The 24,682-nt window shown below is 41.4% G+C and overlaps 2 protein-coding genes across 5 annotated transcripts in view; one reads left to right on the top strand and one right to left on the bottom strand.

The window, feature by feature from the left end:
- Positions 1 to 1,335, top strand: part of LOC115026414 (cytoplasmic dynein 1 intermediate chain 2-like) — a 27,528-nt gene extending 26,193 nt beyond the window's left edge. For all 4 annotated transcript variants that reach the window (XM_029459247.1, XM_029459250.1, XM_029459249.1 and 1 more), the window contains 2 exons: positions 37 to 162; positions 428 to 1,335. In XM_029459247.1, the coding sequence (XP_029315107.1) occupies positions 37 to 162; positions 428 to 541 (240 nt within the window). In that variant the 3' untranslated portion in view covers positions 542 to 1,335. The remainder of the gene's footprint in view (positions 1 to 36; positions 163 to 427) is intronic.
- Positions 1,285 to 22,701, bottom strand: LOC115026413 (calcium-binding mitochondrial carrier protein Aralar1-like). Its single transcript, XM_029459246.1, has 18 exons — positions 22,436 to 22,701; positions 21,900 to 21,953; positions 18,808 to 18,950; positions 16,837 to 16,952; positions 16,021 to 16,160; positions 13,717 to 13,863; positions 12,905 to 13,043; positions 11,972 to 12,065; positions 10,755 to 10,839; positions 9,432 to 9,513; positions 7,967 to 8,125; positions 6,932 to 6,984; positions 6,654 to 6,734; positions 4,588 to 4,728; positions 3,158 to 3,296; positions 2,693 to 2,851; positions 2,447 to 2,537; positions 1,285 to 1,875 (listed from the first exon to the last, which is right to left on the bottom strand). The coding sequence occupies exons 1-18, from the start codon at positions 22,445 to 22,447 to the stop codon at positions 1,674 to 1,676; spliced, it is 2,037 nt and encodes a 678-aa protein (XP_029315106.1). The 5' UTR covers positions 22,448 to 22,701; the 3' UTR covers positions 1,285 to 1,673.
- Between the last annotated feature and the right edge of the window lie 1,981 nt (positions 22,702 to 24,682).

Genomic DNA, 24,682 nt, shown 5'->3' with positions numbered 1-24,682 from the left:
TCTTTGATTTGGTGTTTCATGACGGTGTTGTTTCAGGTTCCTACCGCCAGCGTCACAGTGGAGGGTAACCCGGCTCTCAACAGGGTCAGATGGGCTCATTCTGGCAAAGAAATCGCTGTGGGAGACTCTGATGGACGAGTACTTGTGTATGATGTTGGAGAGGTGAGCAGGCGTGACTCAGCTTTTTACCATCAAGTGTACTTTATTTTATTCATTTTGTTAGTCATAATCACGTCTGCATGATTCTTACCTGCAACAATTTGTCCCGTCCTGATAAGTCATTAATTGCACAGCGGCTCGTGGAATTAACCCAAAGCGATTATTCTGTGTATGTAACTGAGCCGTAAGCATGAGCATTACCCGTGATCTTACCTGTTTTTGAGATTTAAGTCATGCCTCTGTCCCCCCCCCCCCCCCCCCCCCCCAGCAAACTGCGGTTCCACGAAACGACGAGTGGACCCGCTTTGTTCGCACGCTGGCAGAGATCAACGAGAACAGAGATGATGCCGAGGAGCTGGCGGCTCAGCGCCTGACTGCCTGATCTACTCGCCACAGAGGCGATGTTTAAGAGACCAGTGGCGCGCTTGTTATTATCAGCCCTGTTTTTGATGTGATGACAACATGACCGGAGGAAAGTTTGATCAGAAAGAAGTACGGACTTTTTGATTCCTTACACCTTCTTATTTGGACAACTCTGCCTTCTCTGCTCGCTCGGCCGTCTTCCTTGGATTAACAGGAGCGACAGGGCTATCGACCTCAGACACTAACATGAAGCCATATTCACAAAACACACATCAGTCGTCCTTTCTTCAACCAGATGCCTTAAACTTTCATTTTAATCTTTGATTGTAAAAAACCCTACCTGTCTTCATTTAGGACATGTTAACATGAGCCTTCATTTTCTTTTCTTTTTCCAATCCAAATAGGTAAAACTCACAGCCGAGCTCCAGTTCCAAAGTTGTAGAAAAGCAATCACGTCTTTAAACACCAAGGAATGTAAACTTCTTATAACTGTAGAACCAAGTTGTCATCTCCACTTTGATAACCTAAATATTCACTTGTTTGTAAAAATACTGAAATCCAGATGTCTTTCTACTTTCTATATTGTTCTATAGCTGGTTAAACTGGAGATAGTTGGAATATCCTCCATGCCTAAGAAGATGATCATGTATGCTGTAACTGCTCGGTGATGTTTGTTGACAGGATCTGAACAGCGGTGGTTTGTTTCCTGAAGAATCTCAAATCTTTGTGTCAAAGCTGATCATGTACTTTTCACACAGTAGGAAGAGTTTGAATGATTTATTTCAATAAAATACAATAAATACATTTAAATTATTTCCCGCGTCCCTGGTCATGATTTCAAAATAAACACTTTCTTTTCACATCTGTACATCCGTGTGTCTCTGAAGTTTAACTGACACATGCACACCAAAGCTATTGCATGCCAGAAGACCGCAGTTTACAATCCTTCGTCATGCCATAATGTCCCTCTGTGGAGAAGTACAATATGTACAGTAAAGTTGTGCAAGCTATGCAAAGAAAATGCAATAAAGCCATACTCATGCAGCATTCAAAGTAAGACAACCGCTCAAAATGCATTAAGTTGAAACGTGGCTCAATAAAACCATTTTGGAGTGAACGTAATGAGCGGAGGAGCATGCATGAGTGACGCTTTATGAAGACTCTGGTTCTGTTTTGGGCACCGCTGGTTTGACAGTCTCCTCGCCGGAAGGCTTGAACTTGGGCAGGTGCAGACCAAATTTTCTCTCCACGCCGGCAAACGTTGCAGCAGCCAGATGGTAGCCGCCCACATGGTCTGCAGTCACAGAGGGAAGGTCGTGGCTCTTGGGAACGGGCTCAGAGCCGACGGGACGACTGAGGAGAGAGCGAGATAAGAGTAAGGCGCACTTCATGACGCTGACGAGGTGCGCACTGGTGCAAAAGGGGTTAAAGTCAGAGGTGGACAAAGTACTCAGATCTTTAGCTTCAGTAAAAGTAGTAATACTGATGTGTATAAATACTCTGTTGTAAGTAAAAGTCCTGCATTCAAAATACACTTCAAGTACCAAAAGTACTTCTTCTGGCCCATTTCAGAATAATTCATATGATCGATTTATTAATGTGAAGCTTGTTTTACTACATATACGGTCAGGTAGCTTGTGAATTTCCCCAAGGGATCAATAAAGTTTATCTTAACCTACAATAATAATAATACGTGTTTGTTGATTAGATTTCTGAATCTTTAAAGTAACTCAAGTTATCAGATAAATGTATTGTAGAGTTAAAAGTACAATATTTGCCTCTGAACTGCAGGGGACTAGAAGTATAAAGTAGCAGGAAATGGAATTACTCAAGTAAAGTACGAGTACTTCATAATTACGTAATTAAGCAGGCTACAGTACTTGAGCTAATGTACTTGCATTCCACTACTGGTTAAAGTACTTACTGTCCTCCGAAGTCAACGTAGAGCCATCTCTGTAACAGTTCATAGGTCACCAGGGTTACACCAAACTGCGGTGAAGATCTGCAGACGCGAGCTAATGGAAGATAGTTTGAAAATTACAATGTAGGATTTAATATTCTTGCGGTGCCTTCGAGACAATTACAGCCTCCACATCGAGCCTCATTTCCCAGTCATGAAACCACTTATAGGACTGTGTGTGTGTGTGTGTGTGTACACGTGTGCATGTACCTCCTGTGCCCTTCCAAAACGCCTTGAAACCTTCCTCCTTGTGGATCTTCCTGAAGCAGTCGATGACTCCGCTGTATGACGTCTGGCCGGCTCGGGCCGCCACCTGGAGCCTGGTCTTGATGACATCAGCAGGGGTCACCAGCGAAGCCGCCGGTATACCTCAAGAGACGTTTCAAAACAGACATAATGAAGCACTTTCACTATGCACAGATGGGTGTCACATCCTGACATCCCTGCTGCAGCATCATGCAGGGCTTGAAATGGGTATAGCTGTATAGTGTGCTATGACAAAAGCACTGTATAGATATATATATATATATATATATATATATATCTATACAGCCAGGGTATTGTGAGGGAGAAAGCACAAACGAGAGAGAAGCAAAATGCATTTCTTTGAGCAGAAAATGTGACACATCCCTCATTTAATCCCCACAGACGCTGAGCTTTCCAGATGTTTGTTACCTGCAATAGCTCCAGCAGTGAGCAGCTGTAGTGCCCCCAGCCTTCCGTCCTCATCTGCCATTTTCGCCTTAGTGTGGGCATAAACAGGGAAGTAGATGGCGGAGAAGGGGATGTCACGCAGGAAGCATGCTTTGGCCCCCTAAGAGAAAAAAAAAAGAGATCAATTAGAATATATATACATCATGAGCACAGTCAGTCACGGGCAGAGGCTGTCGCTGAGGAGGTTTGTCTTGAGGATTAAGTGGTCTGGGAACCGTCTTATTCAACCTACAGGAGGCTTTAGGGTTGATGATGGAGCCAAAGAGCCCTCAGGCAGAGCTGCAGCACTGGGCCTCCAGAGAGAGATCCATCACACACACACACACACACACACACACACACACACACACACACACACACACACACACACTATGGAGTACTGCCATAGACCCCGGTGTGCTGGATTCTTCTGCCAAGAGGAAGTCAGCTTTTTTTTCGTCTTCTTTTTCACAAGCCACACACTGTCTGCTACTCATTAAAATAAGGAGTATGAACACATGACTCGAGCTGCAAGTAAACCCACAAGGATCTGGAAAAGGAGCAGTAGCAAAGCATAATCCTTTACTAATTTGCTGTTGGTTGTTGGCCACAACTCCTTCTTTGCATGTTTGACGCTGTTTTGGAAAATTGCAAACAGTCAGCAAAAGGGGCTGTTTGATCTTCAAATTTGTGATCCTGACCTCCATTATGTCTAAGTACACACACAAGTGTTTGTTCAAATCCAGTAGTATTTCATCTGTGCGTCGTTACAGGAAAAAGCATCAAATCATATGTTAATATACAATTGTGTAAAAGTACTGTATTTTGTATTATTTTACTTTATTGCACTAATATTGTACTTTTTAGTCCACTATGTTGCATGCTACATTAAAAGTTTAAAAATTAATGCACCATTAATAATAAACCAATAAAATCATTTATAATATAAAACTCTGTAAAATGATTACTTTTACTTAATTACATTATCCTGACAATACTTCTGTACTTGTTGAAGGTAGTGTTTTGCATGGAGGACATTTACTTGTGACTAATTGCTGTAACATTGTGGTTTTGTAACTATTACTTAAAAGTAGAGAATGATTGATGATTTTTTACAATTAATCTGCAAATATTTTAACAAATGAATTGTTTATCTTAGTTTCACCTTATGTGGAAATGTATTGAATCTCTTTGGCTTTGGGGAAATTGTGTTTTAATGAATTAATCTTTTAATTATTGGATTAATGTCTGTAAATGTCTTGCACAAAACTTCCTCCATTGTGACATTAAACAATAAATAAACTCCCCATGCTTTCAGTGTTGTATCTCAGAACACCTTTCGCTGCCCTTGTATGACAGCTAACAGAGGTTGATGCTGCAGACGTCACGGTGCTGCAGAGGTGCTGACCTACCTTGTAGAGGCCAAAGAAGCCCAGTTCTCTCACAACACTCAGGGCTTTGACCCTCGGGCCCGTGGTGATCTCTCCAGCCACCTGCAGACGGATCTTAACGATCTCCAGAGGATTGGTGAAAATCACCTGGGAAGCTCCAGCCTGCAGGATGCAACAGGACCCACAAACAGCAGACGAGTGGTTTATATGCACACATTACTCATCTGAGGGGTGAACTTTGGGTGAAAATGTAATGACGTGTAAGCGTTTTCTAATTATCTCGGAAAAACCTCAGCACAAAAGGCACTTTTTTCCCCCCAATCGGATCTCATATAGTAAGAGAGTGGCCTTGACAGGAGGAGGAAAAAGCCGGCATTGATAGAGGAACAACTGGGGTCAGAGTAGAGCAGGCGTAGGGTGAGGAGAAGCCCCGGCTCATGGTTGGGAGGCTCTGACCCTGGCACCAGCCCTCTGCCCCCTCGCCTCCCCTGAGGCACCTCCTGTGGCAGGGTGAGGCGGCCCAGCCCCGCACACTTCCCAAATTCACCCCCATTCCCAGGGGAGAGCGCTGAATCACCCGGACAGCTCGGGGTCCGGACAAGCAATGCCCTAAAGGCACGGCACCCTCTGACTCAGGCACATTTATCACCCTCCCCAAATCTAATCAGGCCCCAGGATGGCTGCTGGTGACATTCAGGGCAGGGGTCTTATCTGTAAACATCCGAGCAAAAGTCTAAAAAAAGCTCTGGCACATTTAGTCTTTTTCAAAGAGGAGGGGGGAATATCCGCCGCTCTGAAGATTGATGCATTCGTCCCGTCTCTTTTATCTTCTCCAGTTCTCTCCTCTGATGGGAGCGATAATTTAACAAGCCGACACATCAACCAGACTTTTAACTTCCTTAAAATAACACGAGGATGTCGTCCAATTCATACCAACAAATATAAATATAATGCATGCCATAGATTGGATGTATCCTGAGAAGTTAACGTGTATTGGAAACATCCTCGTTGTCCTGTTTGGGGACCTGCTCTCTGATCACGCCTCAGGTATGTACCGCGTTGTCAAACTCAATCACACTGAGCTAGAGCCAGCTTCATCCAGGACCCTCCAGGGCCTCTTCCTACAATTACACCCTGACAGGGGTCACGACCCCACAGACCCCGCTCCTCTGTGAGCAACCTGCGGGCTCTGCTGCGACGCCGGCCTGTTCCACTTCACCACAGCCAGTGGAGAGGCAGAGTGAAGGAATTACATGTTGTATCTAGTGTTGCACTCAAACAGTGTCATTATATTGCAATTTGGCCAAGATAAAAAAAAGTTAAGTAAGTATATGATTTATGAAGGTCCATCATCAACATGCATACAAAACTTTGAAGTGGTTTGTGTATATAGTCAGTGGTGGAGTATTACTAAGTACATCTACTCAATTACTAAATAATACTTATAACACTTATCCTACAGATAACACATGAAGAGTTTATAACATAGGATTGAATATAGATTCAACTAACGACATGAAAAAGTAAAAAACTACTACAAAAATAAAAAGCTACTTTCACATCAGTAATAATAATAATCTAATAACATAACGTATAATACTATACTACTACACTCACAGGGCATTTTTCTACGTTATGAGTACTTTTTCTGTAGATGCTCCAAGTAAATTTTGCTAATAATACTTAGTACTTGAAATGGAGTTTCTTATATTGCATTATTGCTACTTAAATAAAGATCATACTTCATCCACCACTGTATGTAGTCCTCTGTAGCTCCGCAGGTACTTTACCATTTATATTATAATGTTTAACATCCAACATTCAACACGCATGTTGTGGGATTTCTCTTGTATTTACAGATGAACTAACCATTTTATAAGTGAACAAGCAAGTTGTTTAAACACACACATTACTATAAAAAAATGCAGGAATGAATTAATAGTAGTATTTAAATTGAAAGATATAAGAGAAAAATGTCCAATATTTACCCACTTCATTACTTAAAATCATGTATGTTTTGCGCACCTTTTTGCTTTTGGGTTCATCTACAGACTGAATTAAAAAAAGATAACTAAAGTAATGCTTACACATCCACCAGAGAGAATCTCTGCAGGCAGAACGATGGTATTATCGTCTGTGGTGAACTTGTCTCTGACAAAATCATTCACCTGGAAAAAAAAAGAAGAAAGAAAAAGGCAGATGAGACACAATCCCAATCTTGATAGCAAGACATTAATGTTAACTTGTGGTTGCAGTCACATCTTGATTGCGAAAAGCGCGTTTTTCTTCTGCGCTCTGTGCATGTTTTTCATTCACAGTGAATCACTCAGAGCAACTTCTTGAGCTACACAGTGGAATGACTTGCCGTGAGTTTGATAGCTTTCTCCGGGGCAACGCCGATGAGCTGCGGGAGCAGACCTGCAAAATATTATTCATAGATACCATTAGAATACCTGACAGAGAGAGATATAGACAAAGCCTGGCTCCAAATGAATGCTCCATTTCTTTTCCTTTTTTATCTGTGCTGAATGAATACATGTACTGACAGCTAGAACAATGTAAGCTGCAGGGTTCTTGTGTGCGTAAAACAAACCCATAAATATTTACAGATGTGACTGATACATCAGATGCATTACAACACAAAGGTCCCATTGAAAGTTAACAAAAGTCCAAAAATATGACACTGCTGGTGCGTATGGGATCAGCATTGTTGAGGCCTGATCCCACTGTTGGTGGGGAACAGAGAGAGCTGTGTGGTCACGGACAAGATCGGGAGAGGTGGGGGGGGGCTGGGTGCTACGGTGGCGATAACCGCCATACTGTTTCACCGTCTGTCCTTCATCAAGCCAGATAAACTTCTGAAGGAGCTGCTGAGTGACTGCTGCTGGTATGCAGCCAGAAAACAGCCGAGCGTGTCTGTCTCCGAGTCAATCGCCCTCTTATCATGAGCAAGAGAGGAGGAAGGAAGGCCGAGGGAAGCAGATCAGAGCAACAAAGAGCTGCAGTGGAGGAGGTAGCAGTAGATGGCAGTCTTGACTTCCTTCATATGAGCAGCCCGAGGGTAGAAGTGTTGTATATCACAAGCCTTCAGCACCATTATCACACAGCCGGGCAGAGGCAGATCAGACACCGCTACTACATGAATTCTGCTGGTCATTTTCCTCGGGGAGCTCTGCCAGACATTGAGATAATGAAAACGCGACCTCTGGGTGTTGCTTCATTCACTGCTGAACAGGGAGGGCAAAGGTTTCTGGTATCAATTAGCAAACCATGCTGCAGATATTAGCACACTGACAAATCCTAATGCTTTCCCATCAGATGGTTTGCTTTGCACAAGAGCCATATGTTGGCCTGCACACAGATTTCCTTTTACATCACTCCCAAATCTGTAAAGGATTACCTCTGTAGAATCCGAAGAAGCCCTCGTAACGGAGCACTTTCTTCGCACAGTCGAAGCTGCTCTTGTACATCAGTTCTCCTACGAAGGAGCCCGTGGAGCGTTGGTTCTGCATGCGCGTCTTCACAAGGTCGATGGGGTACACAGCCGTGGCACCGGTCGCTACAAAACACACACATTTGTTGTCACTGGTTGAAGGGGCAGCGTCTCAATGTTACAATCATTTTGTAACATTGAGACATTGTTATTGTTATTATAAATGTATTGGCTTTCTTAGACACATACAACTGTGAGGATTAGGGTTCCAACTAATTGTTATGTCTATTAAATGTCAGAAAAGAGATCATAGATACACAGAACCCAAGCTGGCATCTTTCAATTCCTTGTTTTGTCCGACCAACAGTCCAAAGCCTAAAGATAATCAATTTACCATCATATATGACAAAGAAAAGCAGACATTTGAAGAGCTGAAACTGTATATTAATATGAAGCCTTTATGCTTGAAGAAAGACTGGAATGATCAAGTTAATTGTTTTATTAATTAATAAATGTTCTGTTGATTGAATAATAAATTAACTCATCTTTTCAGCTTTCGGTTCCCTCATTGCATATATGCAACGTTGTCACCTTAATTCATTTGTTATTGTCTTACACAATATGATTGTACAATAATAATAGAGCAGATATGTTTGGGGAGGGGTCTTTAATAAGTAAGTAGAAGTGTGTTTGTGTAAAAACCATAAACAACCTGTTAATAAGTAGGGAAGAGTAGGGAATCTGGTAAGTGTGGGAAAACTGTTTGGGGAGGCAACGCTGCAGCAAGTTGCACTAAACTCCTGCTCTTTAGCAGCTTTACTTGTCTTGTCTTGTCTGACATGAAAGACTGTTGTAATGACTCGTCTCTGAAACATACACACAGCTCTCTCAGCACAGAGGCCGCGTGAGAAACTGCTTTTATTTTTAAATGGCAGTTTCACCACCAGCCAGCTACAGTATATCTCTTTTTGACCCCGCCTGAATTGGCCACTGGTGAATGAGGGTTGATAAGACTTTGCGTATTTGGGAAGAGCTCACACACACACACACACACACACACACACACACACACACACACACACACACACACACACACACACACACACACACACACACACACACACACGCACACACACATGTGTTCGTATCTGGCGTGCAGTTATGTCAGACGTTCCTTGTATCAGTCTTTCCAGTGTAATTAGACGGAGATTCCAGAGAGTGCGGTTCCGGAAGATTTGTGTCATTCCAAAGCTCCGACTCCAACGACAGCCTGGAGCCACCGGTGGCACGGCAGCACAATGCCGGAGCCTCACATCACAACCCCTCTCCCATGCAGCACAATGGCCGGCTCCGGGGCCTCAGCGCGCCAGTCTGGCCGGCTAAGGTTACCCCTCGGGCGGGCCGGGGGCTCCGCCGCAGACATGTCACTCACCTCCAGCGATTGAGCCCAGAGAAAACCTGTAGGCAGACTCTGCAGCCTGGAGCCAGATGGGACGAGACGTTTCGCGAGTGTGCTGTATAGGAGAAAAAGACACCAGTGGTCAAATGAATCTGGAGAAAGACAGGGGGGGGGGGGGACACTAATCATGAATCGGCTGGCTATTAAACTATAGCGAACCAGATACATTGTGGAAAGAAAAATGCTATGGAGTACTCAACAACGGAGGAAAGCGATGGAATGTGCACATGTCATATAACGTCTAATTCATCATCAGCCAGTATTAAATGTCACAGACAGGCCAGCTCAGAGACAGCCAATGACTGTATGAACCTGCCGCTGAGTTTTCCACACATGCTACATGTGGGAGGCTACAAGCTGCAGGTCTTCTGTTATTCTTACGACAAAGTATATTTTCTCCCCTGCTATCTACTTGATCTCTAGATTGGTGTTTGATGTTGAAAGGGGAGCCCTTTTGTTTTCACTGTAGTGCAAGGGAACAGATTAGCCCCACAAGCCTTTTCCATGTACAGATAAGCATCTACATAAATATTACACAGTCCGAGTGAGACTCTGTTAAAGTATGTGTGTGTGCAGGTTGAGGCGGTGAGTAACTTCTCCCAGACCAGATGAGAAGAGGGGAGTAGAGCAGATCAGGCTTTTCCTCTTCCCAGATGCTTCCACCCGAGGGTTGCATGCTAACAAGATCGAGGTCTTGATCAAAGGGTTTAAACAATTAGCCTACTTCCACTAAAGGGTAGGCCTGAGAATTGTAGCATCCCCCCCGAAGGAATCAAATTCCAGACATCTGAGTGTGAGTCCCAGGAGCATGAGTGGTCTGAATGCTCTGACCACAGCCTGATATAGAGCTGTGTTATCCGGTAAAGGCAGGAACTATTTTGTTCTCCCACATCCACCTTGACTCCCACTCCCCTCCTTCCATTAGCAGACTTTTCTAAAGGCTCCTAAAACTCCTCAAGCCCCACACTGATAAAAGCCTCTTATTAGCTTCTCAGATGTGTGATTGCAGCTCATGTGTATGTGCCGCTATACTGAATAAAAGAGGCAGCTCCTTTCATGGAGAGGTGTAACGCAACAATCCATTCCTCTTCTATAACTATAATTGGTGTACTTTTATCTGGGAGTCAAAGTAATGCACTTCACGAGGGAAGAAAAACACGGGCACTCTGCTAATTTAGCAGCTGAACATTTTCCCTTTTCAGCTCCTTTCTGAGAAGGAAGCAGAGGGAGAAGAGGAAAAGGCTTTTGATGAAGGCAGGAGGATGTGAGGTGTATTAGAGGAGTCAGGCAGGCTACCTGTCTCTGGGTCTCTGCTAGGTGGTAAGGCATGTCTCCTTCCTCCAATGGGGCTATCCTCTCGATGTCAGCATGGTTCAGCCGCCTTAACACACAACAGCAGGGGGGGGAAGGAATTAGGCCAGGAAAAAGCAGAGAGCCCTGCATCTCCTGAGAGCAGCAGCAGTAAGATTTTCCACAGACCTTTTACTGGCATATAACTTTACCTTACTGCAACTATAATTTAAGCTTTTATAAACAACACACAAACAAAGCTGGATGAGTGCCCGTGGCCCAACAACTAAATGAAGGTGTTTTGTTACTAAATGTTTGAGACACAAATATTCCCCACTGGCCTGACGCATCATAAAGTCTGTATCCATGTTTTATGTTTGTCTTGTAAATCAGCCAGTGGAGCCACTGTTGTAAAACTGAATGAGCAATAACTTTATCTTTACAGCCAATAAACAGACCAGCAACGTATTTATTCCATTCATGGTGGAATAAAGAAATAACATGGTTTTGTTTAAATGTTTTGGATACTGTTAGTGGATTTGAATAACAGATACAGAACCCACCAGGGTGGTTGCGTGGATAAAAGGGGAAAAGGTAACATTTCTGGCGTCTGGGGGGATATTAACTCATTTTTACAGACTTTCCACACTTTCATTTTTGTCTTTGTTTACCGCTTTTTAAACTGTATTGTGAATTCTGTATATTTGATGTGCTTACAGTTTCTTTCCTGTGTCTTTAATTAATTTGTAGTCCATCATACACAGGACTACAATTACCTTGATGTTTAGCCACAAGCTCAATTGATGGACTCTAAGTGTTCTGCGTTAAAGCTGATCAAGTGAAGTTCCTTGAATCTGTTGTGCTGCTGACTTTAGTTGCTACCTGTTCTTACCTTCAACAAGTTCAACAGCTTGCTTATTAAAAAATATATATTTGTACATATTTTAGTGTTCAGATGCTTTTTACATTACGTTTGACTGTCCACATGCCAAACACACAGTGCCCTTCTTTTCATCACAAACTAGATCCTTTCAAATGTTTTATTGTCTACATAAATGAGATACTGCGTGAACTCCCCGCATCAGCACTTTCTACTGCTTTTATCAGCTTCTTTCTACGTGATGTATAAATAAAGTTATGTTACCGTAAATAAAACATGTTCAGTGTATGCGCGGATCAATAGATGGACTCCAGAGCGTTAATAGTGAGAATCAGAATCTTACCCGGAGTGAGTGTGGAGACCAACGAGCTGGTACAGGATGTCAACCTCCATCGGGGTGATTTGACCAAATTTATTTGCAGCATGAACAAACTCCTCTACAAAGCAACACAGAAAAGAGGAAATTAAAAGATGTCAGGAAGCTGAGGAGCCACGTCAGGTATGTTCTACAGCGGGCTAGTATCAAATAGCATTTGCAAACACTTGTTTCCTTGTTTGATTTAATGTTATTGTGGGTGCTTGTTGATAAACAGGATATTTAAGGAGATTACAGAGAAATATTTAAAACCGTAAACTCCATTCTGTATGTACCAGGAGTACACTAACTGAGAATGGATTATTTCAGCTGCAGCTTGTGTCACTCTTTTTTGTGTGATTTATATTCAGTTCTTTACTGTTGCCTGCTGAGAAGCCCCATTACCATCAGGTGGTCTTTCTTAAAGGAAACCTAATGGTTGTTGTTGAAGCAGGCAAAAAGATTTACAGGTTACAAGCCTGCTTCTCTCTTCTCAGGTACTGTAATGATACATTTTTCTGTGACTGATGGATGAAATGTGAGTGTTTGCTTTACACTCAATCTGATACACTGTATTCAGTAAAACCAATAACAAACATTATTTGCAAAATAATCTTTTTTTGGAAAAAACCATGGGGAGAAAGTAGAGGAACAGACTACAGTTTGCTCAATGGGAAACACAGTTAGAAGCAGAAGTGACTGACAGCATCAGTTACACGGGTCTACATGTGGAAGGTGATCTGATTACCAGGCTTAAAAATGTTAATTTACCTTTGTAATTTAGTGCTACAGTACATGTTCCCTGTGTGTTCTCTCACACCACTCTGTCAAGAAAGTTAAGACATCATCGCACAGCTACATTTCACATCACATAATGAAACATGACTCATTTCAGACATGTAGGGAGTGTCTCAGGTGTACCTTTGGTAACAAGTGTGTCTCTGTGAATGCCGGCGAGGGTGCTGTAAATCTTGCGGATCAGCTCCATGTTGTTGAGGAGGGCGTTGAAGGCATTGAAGTAGGAGAAGCTCACCATGTGGGAGGTGCTGCCTCCTGCAGCCTAGAGAAAGATCCAGTATGTCATTGCTTCTGTATGGGAAGGCTTCGGGTGGATCTTATTATATTCTCTTAAATGCTCCTCGTTCTGCTGCCGTACTTGAACATATATATTACTAACATGGATGTCCAAGCACATTGTAGATTCACTGGATTCTTCTTGTAAACATTTTTATATAATGTTTTGGCCACGTAGGGGCAGCGGAAAAGTTGTGAACATAACATTGACATATCATTACATTATAAGGTATGAAGGCAAACATTTTACTTATTTACACAGAAGTTACAGAGCAACATTATCTTTCATTCATTTAGAGTTGTGTTTCTGGGTAATATCCACTCTCCTTTTAGCTCTGTTTTGTTCTCTTCCAACTCCTGAAGGAAATATCTGGCTCTTAAGGTGCTACATTTTCCAGTTTGTTCACCAGCTATTCGCTAACGTCTGTCTGGTGCTTAGCAGATAGTGTATATTCGTTTTTTAAGAGATTATTAGGTGACAACAGCTGCCTGCTGTGGCCGAAAATGACGTTATGAAAACGCTGAAAGTGAACCAAAACAGTAAAGTTGCAAGCAGTCTCCTAAACAATGAGCGGAAACATAACACAAAGTTATAAAAATATCTATTATAGCCACGTTAAACATTGAACAAATGGTGTAGAACTTCTTCTGAAACTCACTGAAACCAGGTTCTCCTCTACAAATGGAGTCAGCATGTGGTGTCTAATGGTGGCCATGATGTCGCTGAAGTCCAAGGCAGTGATGGTGCCACTTTTGTTCTTGTCTTTTTGTGCAAACGCCTGGCGGGCATGCTCCAACTGCAGCTCCTGCAGCAACACACACAAAGAGAGGAGGTCAAGCTGTTAGCTGACAAAAGAGGCAAAGAATGTGTTCCTGTGATGAGGAGCGTCGCATTACAAGGGAACAGCGAAATCGAACTTTAGAGGATGAAAGTGTAATAATGTCAGAGTTGGACAGATGTGAAAGTTATAAGATGTGACAGCGTCAGACACTGGCTTTTGTAATCACCACCGTCTCTCTGGAGACTAATGGAAACCATGTCCCGAGAAGTCTGATGCCGGAGCCGAGCCGAGCGGCGGGTGAGGCGGCCGGCAGGTGTGTCCGCAGGAAGATGATTCAATATGACAACCATGCAATCATATGGGGATGCAGGGGGAGGCTGACCTCGGGTCAATGTCTGCTGTCAAAGCTCATCGCATACAACCACAGTACCGTAGACCAACGTCACTGCAATATGCAGCTTCATCTTTACACTCTGGTTCTGATAAGATAATCAGTGGATTGTTGCTGAAGATTAATCCTCACAATGTTTGCTGATTATATTGTTGGATACTCACGTCGCCTCTCTAACATCATACTTTTTAAGCCTACTAAAACTCTACCTTGTCTGCACTCGCTGAAGTTTCAAGTCCAGCCAAATGCTGCAACAACCACAAGGTGGCAGAGCCAAGACTGTTAACAAGCAAATCTGCTCATAGATCTGTACTGCTTTGTATTTTAAATAATACTCAGCTACAAGAAATGAAATGTGCATAGACATGACAGAAGAACAAGATAATAATAATGATTGATGTGAATTCAATCCTACACACACAAGAGTCTTTGGTGTAGCGACGGGAAGCACGAGTCAAGTATGATAAACCACAAAGTGCTCTGAGGGATCCCACACTGCAGTGCAGCCTGTCTAACTCTCGGACCACCCAGCTTCTGCCTAAGACCACAGCAGCCCTCAACTCCAAACCAGGTTCCTCTCTGACCGTACGGCTGCTGCTGATTTAACAGCAGAGTTCTGCGTGAGATACAGGCAACAACCAATAAAGCAAAAACAACTACATTAAGTGTCTTAATGGGACACTGGGCTACCACAAACCGCTAGAACAGCTGAAGAGATGCAACTACACACCACAACGCCATAATCTTAAGAGATTATGTCTGGCATGTAGTCCACGTTCTGTCATTTCCATTTGTCCCTCAGGAGGAAATTGCCTCGCCACAGGATGAAGGTGATCATTATGAATGGTTTCACATTTATTGACACGCACTTTCTAAGATGTTGGGGGGAAAAAACTGCAAATATAAATGATGTGTGCTGCAGAACTGTTCATCTTTCACTCTTCTGAGGAGCTGCTGAAGTCAATGAATAAGAACTGTTAACTTTTAAACACAGAAATAGAGCCATTCTTCTTAGTAAATTTAAATAGATTTCTTTACGTAATAAGAAAAACTAATGCACCTCTCCTCACTTTCATTCAGTAAGTGGTTTGGCCACTACGGTTTACTTTATGTCAGTTGTTCGGATGCGACCAGTGGCAGGAAATTCAGTTTGAAGAGGCGTCTGTGTCACCAAGCAACATGTTGATGATGAATGTAAATGAATGTTATGATTGAAAGGGGAAGACACCCTTCATACCATTAGGAGGGCAGTAACTTGTAACTTTGTAGTTTGCCAACCGCCAACTACGCAAACAAAAAGGAAGAGGAAGATGTCGCATTTGAGGAAGTACTAAAGACACTGGGTTCATCATACAGGGCTTTTCTCATTTCTCGATTTTGTGCCACCTTAAAATCGCTCTCGTCGCACCATCTTGAGTGAAGGCTCAATTCCTAAAATGCATCTCGAGGAGAGAGGAGCCAGGAGAGCTATGAGCGAGGATGCACAAGTGTGCGGAAGTCTTTTCAGCACCCATGTTGTATAAAAGGAGGCGTGACATTGAGCCCCTGAGCAAGGCACTCAACCCTGTGTTGCTCCAGGGGGACTGTGTCTGTAGTTAGTTCACTGTAAGTCGCTCTGGATAAGAGCGTCTGCTAAATGACCTGTAATGTAATGTGATGCAGCTGTGCTATCATATTTACTTATCACTATATCTAAGCTAAGCTAACAGGCTGCTGGTGGTAGCTTCATGTATCGATATTCCCATCTAACTCAAAAATAAGACCGATGAAAGTATAGATCGAGTATATACCTGCAGAAACTGGGTGAACTCCGCGTAGCTGAGGTTCTTTTTCCTTTCATGGCCGAAGTGTAGCCTGATGAACTCACAGTCCCAGTTGAAGGTAATGTGGTGATGAGCTGTGGTCTGGCTGAAGATGTCGCGTACATTCTCTGGAAGAAGAGTGGGACATGAGAGAAAGAGGGGGAAACATGCAAGATGCAATTGTAGCTATCTCCCATCCTCATTGCATTTGTAGAGAACCTCGTCAAAGTAGAGGAAAGACTCCATTGCAAAGCTGAATACGCTGTTTGACAGTCCCACTCCTCCAATTTTCACTTTGAGGGTTTTGAGTCCATACAGGACATGTTCTGTATAAGCACTGCCTCAATTTCATCCGCCTTTACGGAGGCCCATTGCACAGACAGAGTGAAGCAACAGCTTCTTTGTAACACTCTGTCTCTTGGATTATGACATGCTGGATTCATTTCTCTACTTGTCAGATGGAGCTTGTTATAATGTGACGTTCCACACAGCTCGCTTGCTGTCATGCCCTGGGATGAGACTTGCTACCAGCATATGTAACACATAAAAAAAAAAAAAGGCATGGCTGCTGCTACATTTATTGGCAACACATGGTTTAGTTAGAAAAGCCTTGAAACCCATATTGTTGTCATCATCTTCTATTACTTCTTAAATACCTTACTTACATGAAGTCAACATCTTTAGTCAAATCCTTCTAATCTTCTGGTGTTTAAACTTCACTGTATGTACATAACATGATGCTTAGTTCCCTGTAGTTGAGCTTGAAGTCCACCCCCACACCAGCATGCGCCTCCATGTACTTACCAAAGGAGATGTTCCCTGTGCCGGTCTTGTCAAACAACTGAAAGGCAACTATGAACAGGGCATCCGGGGCACACAGAACTGATTCAAAGGCCAGAAACTCCTGGAAAGAGATCAGTCTGTTTGGACAAGAACAAAAGAGTTTCTATCTTAACATAGTGTCTTCAACAAAAGTACCAAACAAACACAGTAATGTGATCCTAAATGTCTTTTTCAGCAATGTTCATTCTTGACCTTAGAAAAACAGCATTTGATAAAAAAAAACAATTTCACCAACAACAAGGTCCATGTCATTTTCTGGAGCTTTCAATCATATCACATGATCTTCATCAGAAAATAGAGTCGGAAGTTGTACATATTCAAATTTCCATTTGTTTTTTAAAAGCACTTAAAGGACGTCTCGTCCCTGTTGAGCTTCAAAGTTCATTCTATTCTTTTTTGTATAAACTATAAACATGTATTATTATTAACAATATATTCAAATGAACTTTGAAGTTCAACTTTTAAGCCAACGAAAACATTACGCCTCAATGTGCTCAGAAAATGAGGAATTTTAACATCTTTTTGTGTGTTTTCTTACAGCTGTTCATGAGACACAGTGGAGTTATTAAAGATGAAGACACGTGCAGCTAGCATCGGGCTCTACACATATATTTTGGCTCATCTTATCACTGGACTTTAGATCGATCAGCTGCAGGTGTAAAACTGACTGATAAGATACCTATGTACTCTGCATACATCATCGAGACAAATCAGTCTCGTTGGCACCTTCTACACATATTGGAGGCACGCCTCTTCAGTGAATCTGAACAATATTTAATCAATAGAGCACAACAGGTGGGGCACTGAGAAGAATACTGATTATACACAGATTATGAGGATTGGGTATCCAAGTGACCTTAAAGGGACAGTTCACCGCAAAATCAAAAAGCAATGTCTCTTTCCAGAAATCGTGACCCAGTTACTCAAGATAATCCACACACCTTTACAGTTTTCAACAGTTTCAAGAAGGAACTATTTTCTTTCTACCGAATCACTGAGTTGAAGGAAGCGTGCATCTACTCGTGTACGAGAGGCTCGTGCTTGTGACAGTGATGTAAACATTAACGGTGTTCTCCTCAGGTGAGCTGTATAAGTAGATGCACGTTTACTTCTGCACGGTGATACGTTTGGCGGGTGTAGTTCGGTAGAAAGAAAAAGGTTCCTACACAAAAAATGCAGCAAAAGCTAAATGTAATCCAGCTCCATTATATTGGAAAGATGGCAGACATCTCTACGGCCGATAATCTCCAACACTCCACATGTATCCACGTGGTTTGTTGACTTGTCTTGTACCTTAAGCACAGTTTGCTTTGTGTAAAATACCCATAAAAGCTTAATTTATCTGGTTCTAAATGAATGGAAGTCAAGACATCAGTTGATTGGTGCAATAAATGTACAGAAATGTGTGACACAAGTTCAAGAATCAAGAGAAACGACATAATGTGAGTACATTAAACACAACATAGTACTCACATAATAGCTAACGAGCCCCTGCTGTGCACTTACGACGCGCTTGTCGTCTTGTGAAATAATCCCTAATCATATACCGTAGTATTGCTCTGACAGCATGTAATCGGAAAACTCTAGTTTGACATGGTTCTTACATTGCTCTCAAAAAAATATTTACTGTTATATACATCTAAGTAGCAGCAGCTGCCTCCAATGACAAATCTGTCGCGACTGCCGGAGAAATGTCAAGATAATGGAAAATCACTTAACAAATATGACGATCAATGTACAAAGAAATACCAAGAGGCTATTTTAGACCAAAACTATTTATTACAGCTGATACTGGGAATTTAAGTGTGAGGAAACCTGAACCCCAATAATTAAAAATGACGCGTACAAAACATTTGTTGAGGAAATACAGACATAAATATGAATGAACATCCCTCTGCCTCATCTCTCCTCCACATCACTGTAGGCACTCACCCATCTTTAGTTGTGTCAGCCACTCCAGCTATCAGATCCACAGTTTTGGGATTATGCTGAGGTTGTGCATGCAGACCCAGGTAACTCTGTACAAAGTCCCTGGGGGTCATATAACGCTCTCCATCCTCCACCACACTGGCATACTGCAGAGGAGACACAGACATAGATGTAAACAAGGTGGACTTCTCATAAAATATGTGAGTTTAGATTAAGAGTCGGCAGGGCAGAATTGCGCGCATAGATGAAAAATGATGTGGAGTACTGAATGCAAAGAGAGAGAGAAAACAACCAATAGGTGAGAAATGGTGTTTTCTTTGTGACAATTTGGTGTTTGTGGCGTTTTCTATGCAAGCACATACATGCGTCTCAGTTTACTGGCAGTATTTTAAATTTATACAATGCTTTCCTGCAGGCAATTATGATCGATTAAATTGAAAAGCATCTCAGTCTCTTTCAAATCATTGTCATCCGTGGACTTAATGTAGGGCAGAGATACATGTCTCCTTGCACTCAATATAATCATATCCATCTCAAAGAGATACACAATTACCTAAAAAAAAAAAAAAGATCAGATACACAACATAACATGCAATATGCAGGCTGTGCCGTACACTTTAATGAATAATACTAGGGGAAAAATTAAAGATAAATAAAAATACTTACTAACAAAAGGACAGCGAGCAAATGCAGTAATGTGATCCTAAACCTAATTATGTTTTAAAGCTAAGATTCCAAGTTAATTTTTGACCTTGGAAACAACATTTGACAAAAGCAATTTCAGCAATTTTTACAACAAGATCCATGTAGCAGCTCTTCAGGAGCTTTCAACCATATCACATGATCTTCATCAGCAAATGGAAGTCTGTCCACTAGTTAACACAGGAATTGTAGATGTTGAATTTTAAGAGCACTTAAAGCATATTCACTCAAATGTAATTCTATTATATTTTGTTATCTATTCTATAAACTATATACATGTATATATTATTAACAATATATTATAATTAACTTTGAAGACAACAAAAACATTAAGCCTTAATGTGGTCAGAACAGTAATTTGAACCATCTTTGGACCTTTTTCTTCTTTTCTTACAGCTGTTCATGAGACACAGTGGAGGTCTAACTGCTGCTCTGCACTCACATTAAAGATGAAGACACGTGCAGCTTGAATCGGGCTCTGCAGATATATTTTGACTTATCTTATCATTGGATGTTACATCGATCAGCTGCAGGTGTAAAACTCAACGTCAAGCAATGTATTACATGTAATATCTGTGTTCATGAAAAGTGCACTGGTGATAGTGTAACATAACAGTGTATAACTGTGTTTTAACATTTATTTATTCTGCAGGAACACGCTGTTCACACTCACGGCTACACACACTCACACCTGGACGCTGCTCAGTACACTCTGCTGGCTGCATGTTCAGGGTCTTGCTGGAGTGCACCTCTGGGATGAGCAAGTGTTGATCTTTCTGTTTCTCCACCCATGTTTTATACTGTCGTACCGAGGGTTGAACCCAGACTTTCCTACCATAAGCCTAGTTCTTTAACCTTTAGGCCACTGCAACTAAAAAAGACCCTTTTATAGAGGCTAAAATAGTGATTTAAATGCCTGACAAATCAAAGTGCTTCATCACATTAATGCATAACACACAGTGACAATAAATGAATCAATAATAATAATTAAAATCTAGATTGTTTTGGTGTGATGTCTCTAACCCACCAAACACAATCTAGATTGATAAACTGCAGGTAAGAGAAAAAATATGTATTTTTGATTGCTGCATGATCATGTGATATCCCCATGTTTTGTTGATTTGAATGTAGCTTAAAAACCTGGTGAAACAGGAACATGTGGTTTGTTTTGTGATAAATACTCGTAAAAGCTCAATGTATCTGGTTCTAAATAAATGGAAGTCAAGGGGGGAGGGGGATTAAACTTTACTTTTTTGCCAAGACATCAGTTTATTGGTGCAGTAAATGTACAGGAATTTGTGACACAAGTTCAGGAATCAACAGAACATGTAACGACATAATGGTAATACATTAAACACAACATAATCCTCACATAACAGCTAACAGGGCTAACACACAACATTTGAATTCATAAAATGCATAACACACAGTGACAATAACTTAATCAATAACAATCGGCGTGCAAGCGTTGTGCTGCGACTCTGTTTCACTTGCAAAAACATGCACAGCCAACACAGCCAACACAGCACTGTGCTGAACCTGAGATCTCAGTCGGGCTTTAAGACGGAAGGTCATTTATAGAGCCGGAGTTGGGTTTCAAACTGGAACAGAGATAGCTCTGGAAACACAAGCGCCACATGAACTGGCAACAGAAAGGCCACGTTCATGGGTGTGAGCCAAGCTAGATAGATAGAGAGAGCCTGAGATAAACAGAGCAAGGGTGTGGGAGGAGACCTTCACGCCGAGTGTTTTCAGGGCTACAATTCAATGCACTCTGCTGAATTAATGTTTTAAGTGAAAATATTAATTCCAAGCAATTTATTGCCACATTACTCCATCACGTGATTGTGTATCCATTTACCCTCACAGTAGGCCTCAAGTAGTTCTTAATCAAATTATACAGGCAGTCAGAATGAGCTTCCAGTAATTAACTCTTCCACCTGAATATGCATTACAAATTAAACAGCCCTCTTATAGAGGAGTCAAGAGATGTGCAGCTACCATAAGGCAACTTGCACCTCAAAACAGAGTCCCTACTTTAAGGGACAAGTTTATACTGCAAACAAGACATGTGGGGGTAAACAAGCCTACTAATGGCAGGGATGTGTTTCTTTGAAGGGTAGCGGCGAGAGTGTGATGAGAAATCCAATGACATGCTGAAGATCAAAACACAAGTATAGTCAAAGCAAGAGGGATATTCTCTGTTGAAGCAGATCCAAAATTAGTCAAAGCATTTGTGTGACCTTTAATGAACTATGTATCCCAATGGACACCACACAGAAACTACTCACTGACTGCAACATGTTAGTAGACTTGTAACACACAGTTTCTGTATGCATGTGTGTTGTTGCCCTGTAGGTTAATGCTCCTAATGTTGCGGACAGCAGTCTTACCTTCAGAAAAATATTCTTCAAGTCATGGGGGTCGGCTCTTTTTGTTGATTGCACCTGCAACACACAAGTTGGAATTTGCTATAAAGAAAATTTAGCCAGATTATCACAATGATGCCTATAATTAAAGACACCGAATAAGGATGCCATCCCATATGTTCGACCTGTTAATCAATAACACTGAAGTTCAGGCTGTCACTGTTTAGCTTTGATTTTTTAAGCAGTCGATCACAGGCGACTGTAACAACAACTATAACACCATGCATGTAAGAAAAGAAATACACGTAAATAAAACCTCTTTAAGCCAAATCTCTCTCATATGCAAAAGCAACAGAGGAAATAAATGACAGTTGTCTCTGCGAGGCCGGCAGAGATGCGCCTATGTAAAGATGCAGAAATACAAGAATGAGGGACTCCGCTGCATTTAAAACAAGAGCTTTAAACCCACGCGTACGACCAGACATGCTGTCCTCCGTATCCGACGGCCGCTTTGCTGCCTTTAAAAAATAATATCTGATAAGAAATATTGACGGAGTCACCTTGACCGCCATGCTGGGTGTGACGTCAGCTGCAGTGAACTAGCGCAGGCGCTGGGCGCGAGGATGACAGCGGGCATGGCACAGGACCGACGAGGTCCAAGACACCAAATATATATTTAGCCAAGTATTGTCCTTTTCTGTTTGTAGGGCGGTGTGTCGGCCGAGGAGCCGTCGCGAGACACGATGCTCCGGATAGAGAGACGCAGAAGATGTGTGTGTTACAGCGTTTCCTGTGTGCTCGGGTCACACGAGGACACGGTTCACTGTGCCTGCAGACAATAAACAGGACAGCATAATATACACAGCGTGCTGTGACGAGGGATGTCATGATAAATAAATAAAACACTTTAAGAACATTAGGAATATTTAGCTTCAGAAAACGAATTGTGTTAAGGGGCTGCAGCTAATATTTTCCTTATCCATATTTGGTGTATATGCTGTCAAACCCACCTACCTCGTGAATATAGTACTTACTACAACAACATTTACACTCTGCACTATTGTCTTACTGTTTACAATTTCATTGTGTTGTTTTTTATATGTATATATATATATATCTGTACATAGTGACATTGTCCATTTCTGTGCATGTACATTGAGAGCAACACATTCCTTGTATGAGTACACATTTAATTAAAGCCATTAAAGCTGGTTCTGTTTTTTAAAAATTGTTTTGTCGATAAAATGTCACAAATATTGAATCATTTCCATAAGAATTTGCCATAGTCCAAAGTGACATTTTCAAATTAGTCTATACTTGTGTTAAACAGTTAAAAACCCAAAAGTGATACTCTCAACTGTGATATGAAAAGAGAGAAAATGTACTAAATGTTTCAGCTCTATTACGTGTACCTGACACTATAACCAAAATATTTATGTCATCCCTTAAAGGGTGGTACATTATTTTATCTCAATAACCAGTACCTCAAAATTGAGTAAATGTACTTAGTTACTGTCCACCCTCAGTATAATGCACAATATTTCAGTTTGAGATATACAGTCCCACCATGTAAAATACTAAATGTGCATTTCAAATCATGTTGGGTTTTCTTTTAGTTTTTACATTTACCCCTTCTACACTTACTGTCTCTAACCTCATCGTGTGCTCACTTGTGAAATGTGACAGTTTCTTCTCTGTGTTGTGTCACTCCTCTCATTTACACATTCAAATTGGCCAAACTGCTCTACCACCTCAGATATTGCTGCTTACCTGCAAAACTGTTCAACACTACGACATTGTGTTTCCTTCCTCTATTGTGGGATCCTATCATTTCCTGCATTTGCAGAGAAAAAAAGTCCAAAAGACTGTAGTTTGAAGTTCAGAGATCAAGCAGCATGTATTGCCTCCATGTAGACACAATTGGTTGCCTTTGCGTTGTAAAAGGTATGGTATTGTTCAGGAAAGGGATAATCTAGTGCTGTCAGTGTAAAGGTAAAATTACAGTGGCTTAAACATGACTGGGTTCATTGGTGCACCTGGAGGACAAAATAGCGGAGGCCAGGATGATAGCACAGCATTACCCGGGCTCAGAGCGATGTTCACAATTGCACTTTTCTCCCAGAGAGTCAATTTCTGTTTATTTTATTGATAGTGCTAACTTAAACCACTTTCTGAATAACGAGTTTCATTATTCTCACTTCTAACTTGTCCAAATGAGGTGTGATTGTATTTACAATGTGTTGTTTATATCACATTTGTATACATTGTATTGCACACTGCTGCATCAAGCCAACGCAAAACGATGAAAAGACAAATAGAAAAGTGGCATTCAAATGTATAATTTTTGTGTTTTAGGCACCAAACTTAACTGCATTTTCTGTATCTTCAGATATGTTCAATATAGGAATTTAATTATTATATTGTTATTAGCCAAGTATTTTGGTCTCTTACATAGAGTAATCTAATATGCTTTAACTTTGTTTGTGTCTGAGCAGTGGGCAGCTATTATATTAGCAATCACTCAATATATAAAAATGTTGATATTTCAGTGTTTTTTGAGGAATCGAAATCTAAAATAGAAATGCTAAAACGACTGTTGCTAACACTGTTATATTATTATATTATATATTATATAGGGTATTATTTTTACATTGAACTCACCTTCCTTTGTATCCAGTAATTATTTGCTCACAAGTACTATTTTCATTTACATTACGGAGTAAATATGTGGTAAAGTCACAATTTTAACTGTCTTTTTATGAAAATCTACAGGCGCCGTTAAGAAAGAAAACTACATCCTGTTTCCA

Source organism: Cottoperca gobio, chromosome 21, assembly GCF_900634415.1.
Source record: "Cottoperca gobio chromosome 21, fCotGob3.1, whole genome shotgun sequence".
NCBI classification, from domain to species: Eukaryota; Metazoa; Chordata; class Actinopteri; order Perciformes; family Bovichtidae; genus Cottoperca; species Cottoperca gobio.
This window is presented reverse-complemented; position numbering and strand designations above follow the sequence as displayed.

Coding starts and splice junctions, on each gene's coding strand:
- LOC115026413 (XM_029459246.1), bottom strand. Junction 16,953..18,807: donor GCTGACACAACTAAAGATGG/GTGAGTGCCTAC, acceptor TTGTCCAAACAG/ACTGATCTCTTTCCAGGAGT. Junction 13,044..13,716: donor TAGAGGAGAACCTGGTTTCA/GTGAGTTTCAGA, acceptor ATCTTTCTCTAG/GCTGCAGGAGGCAGCACCTC.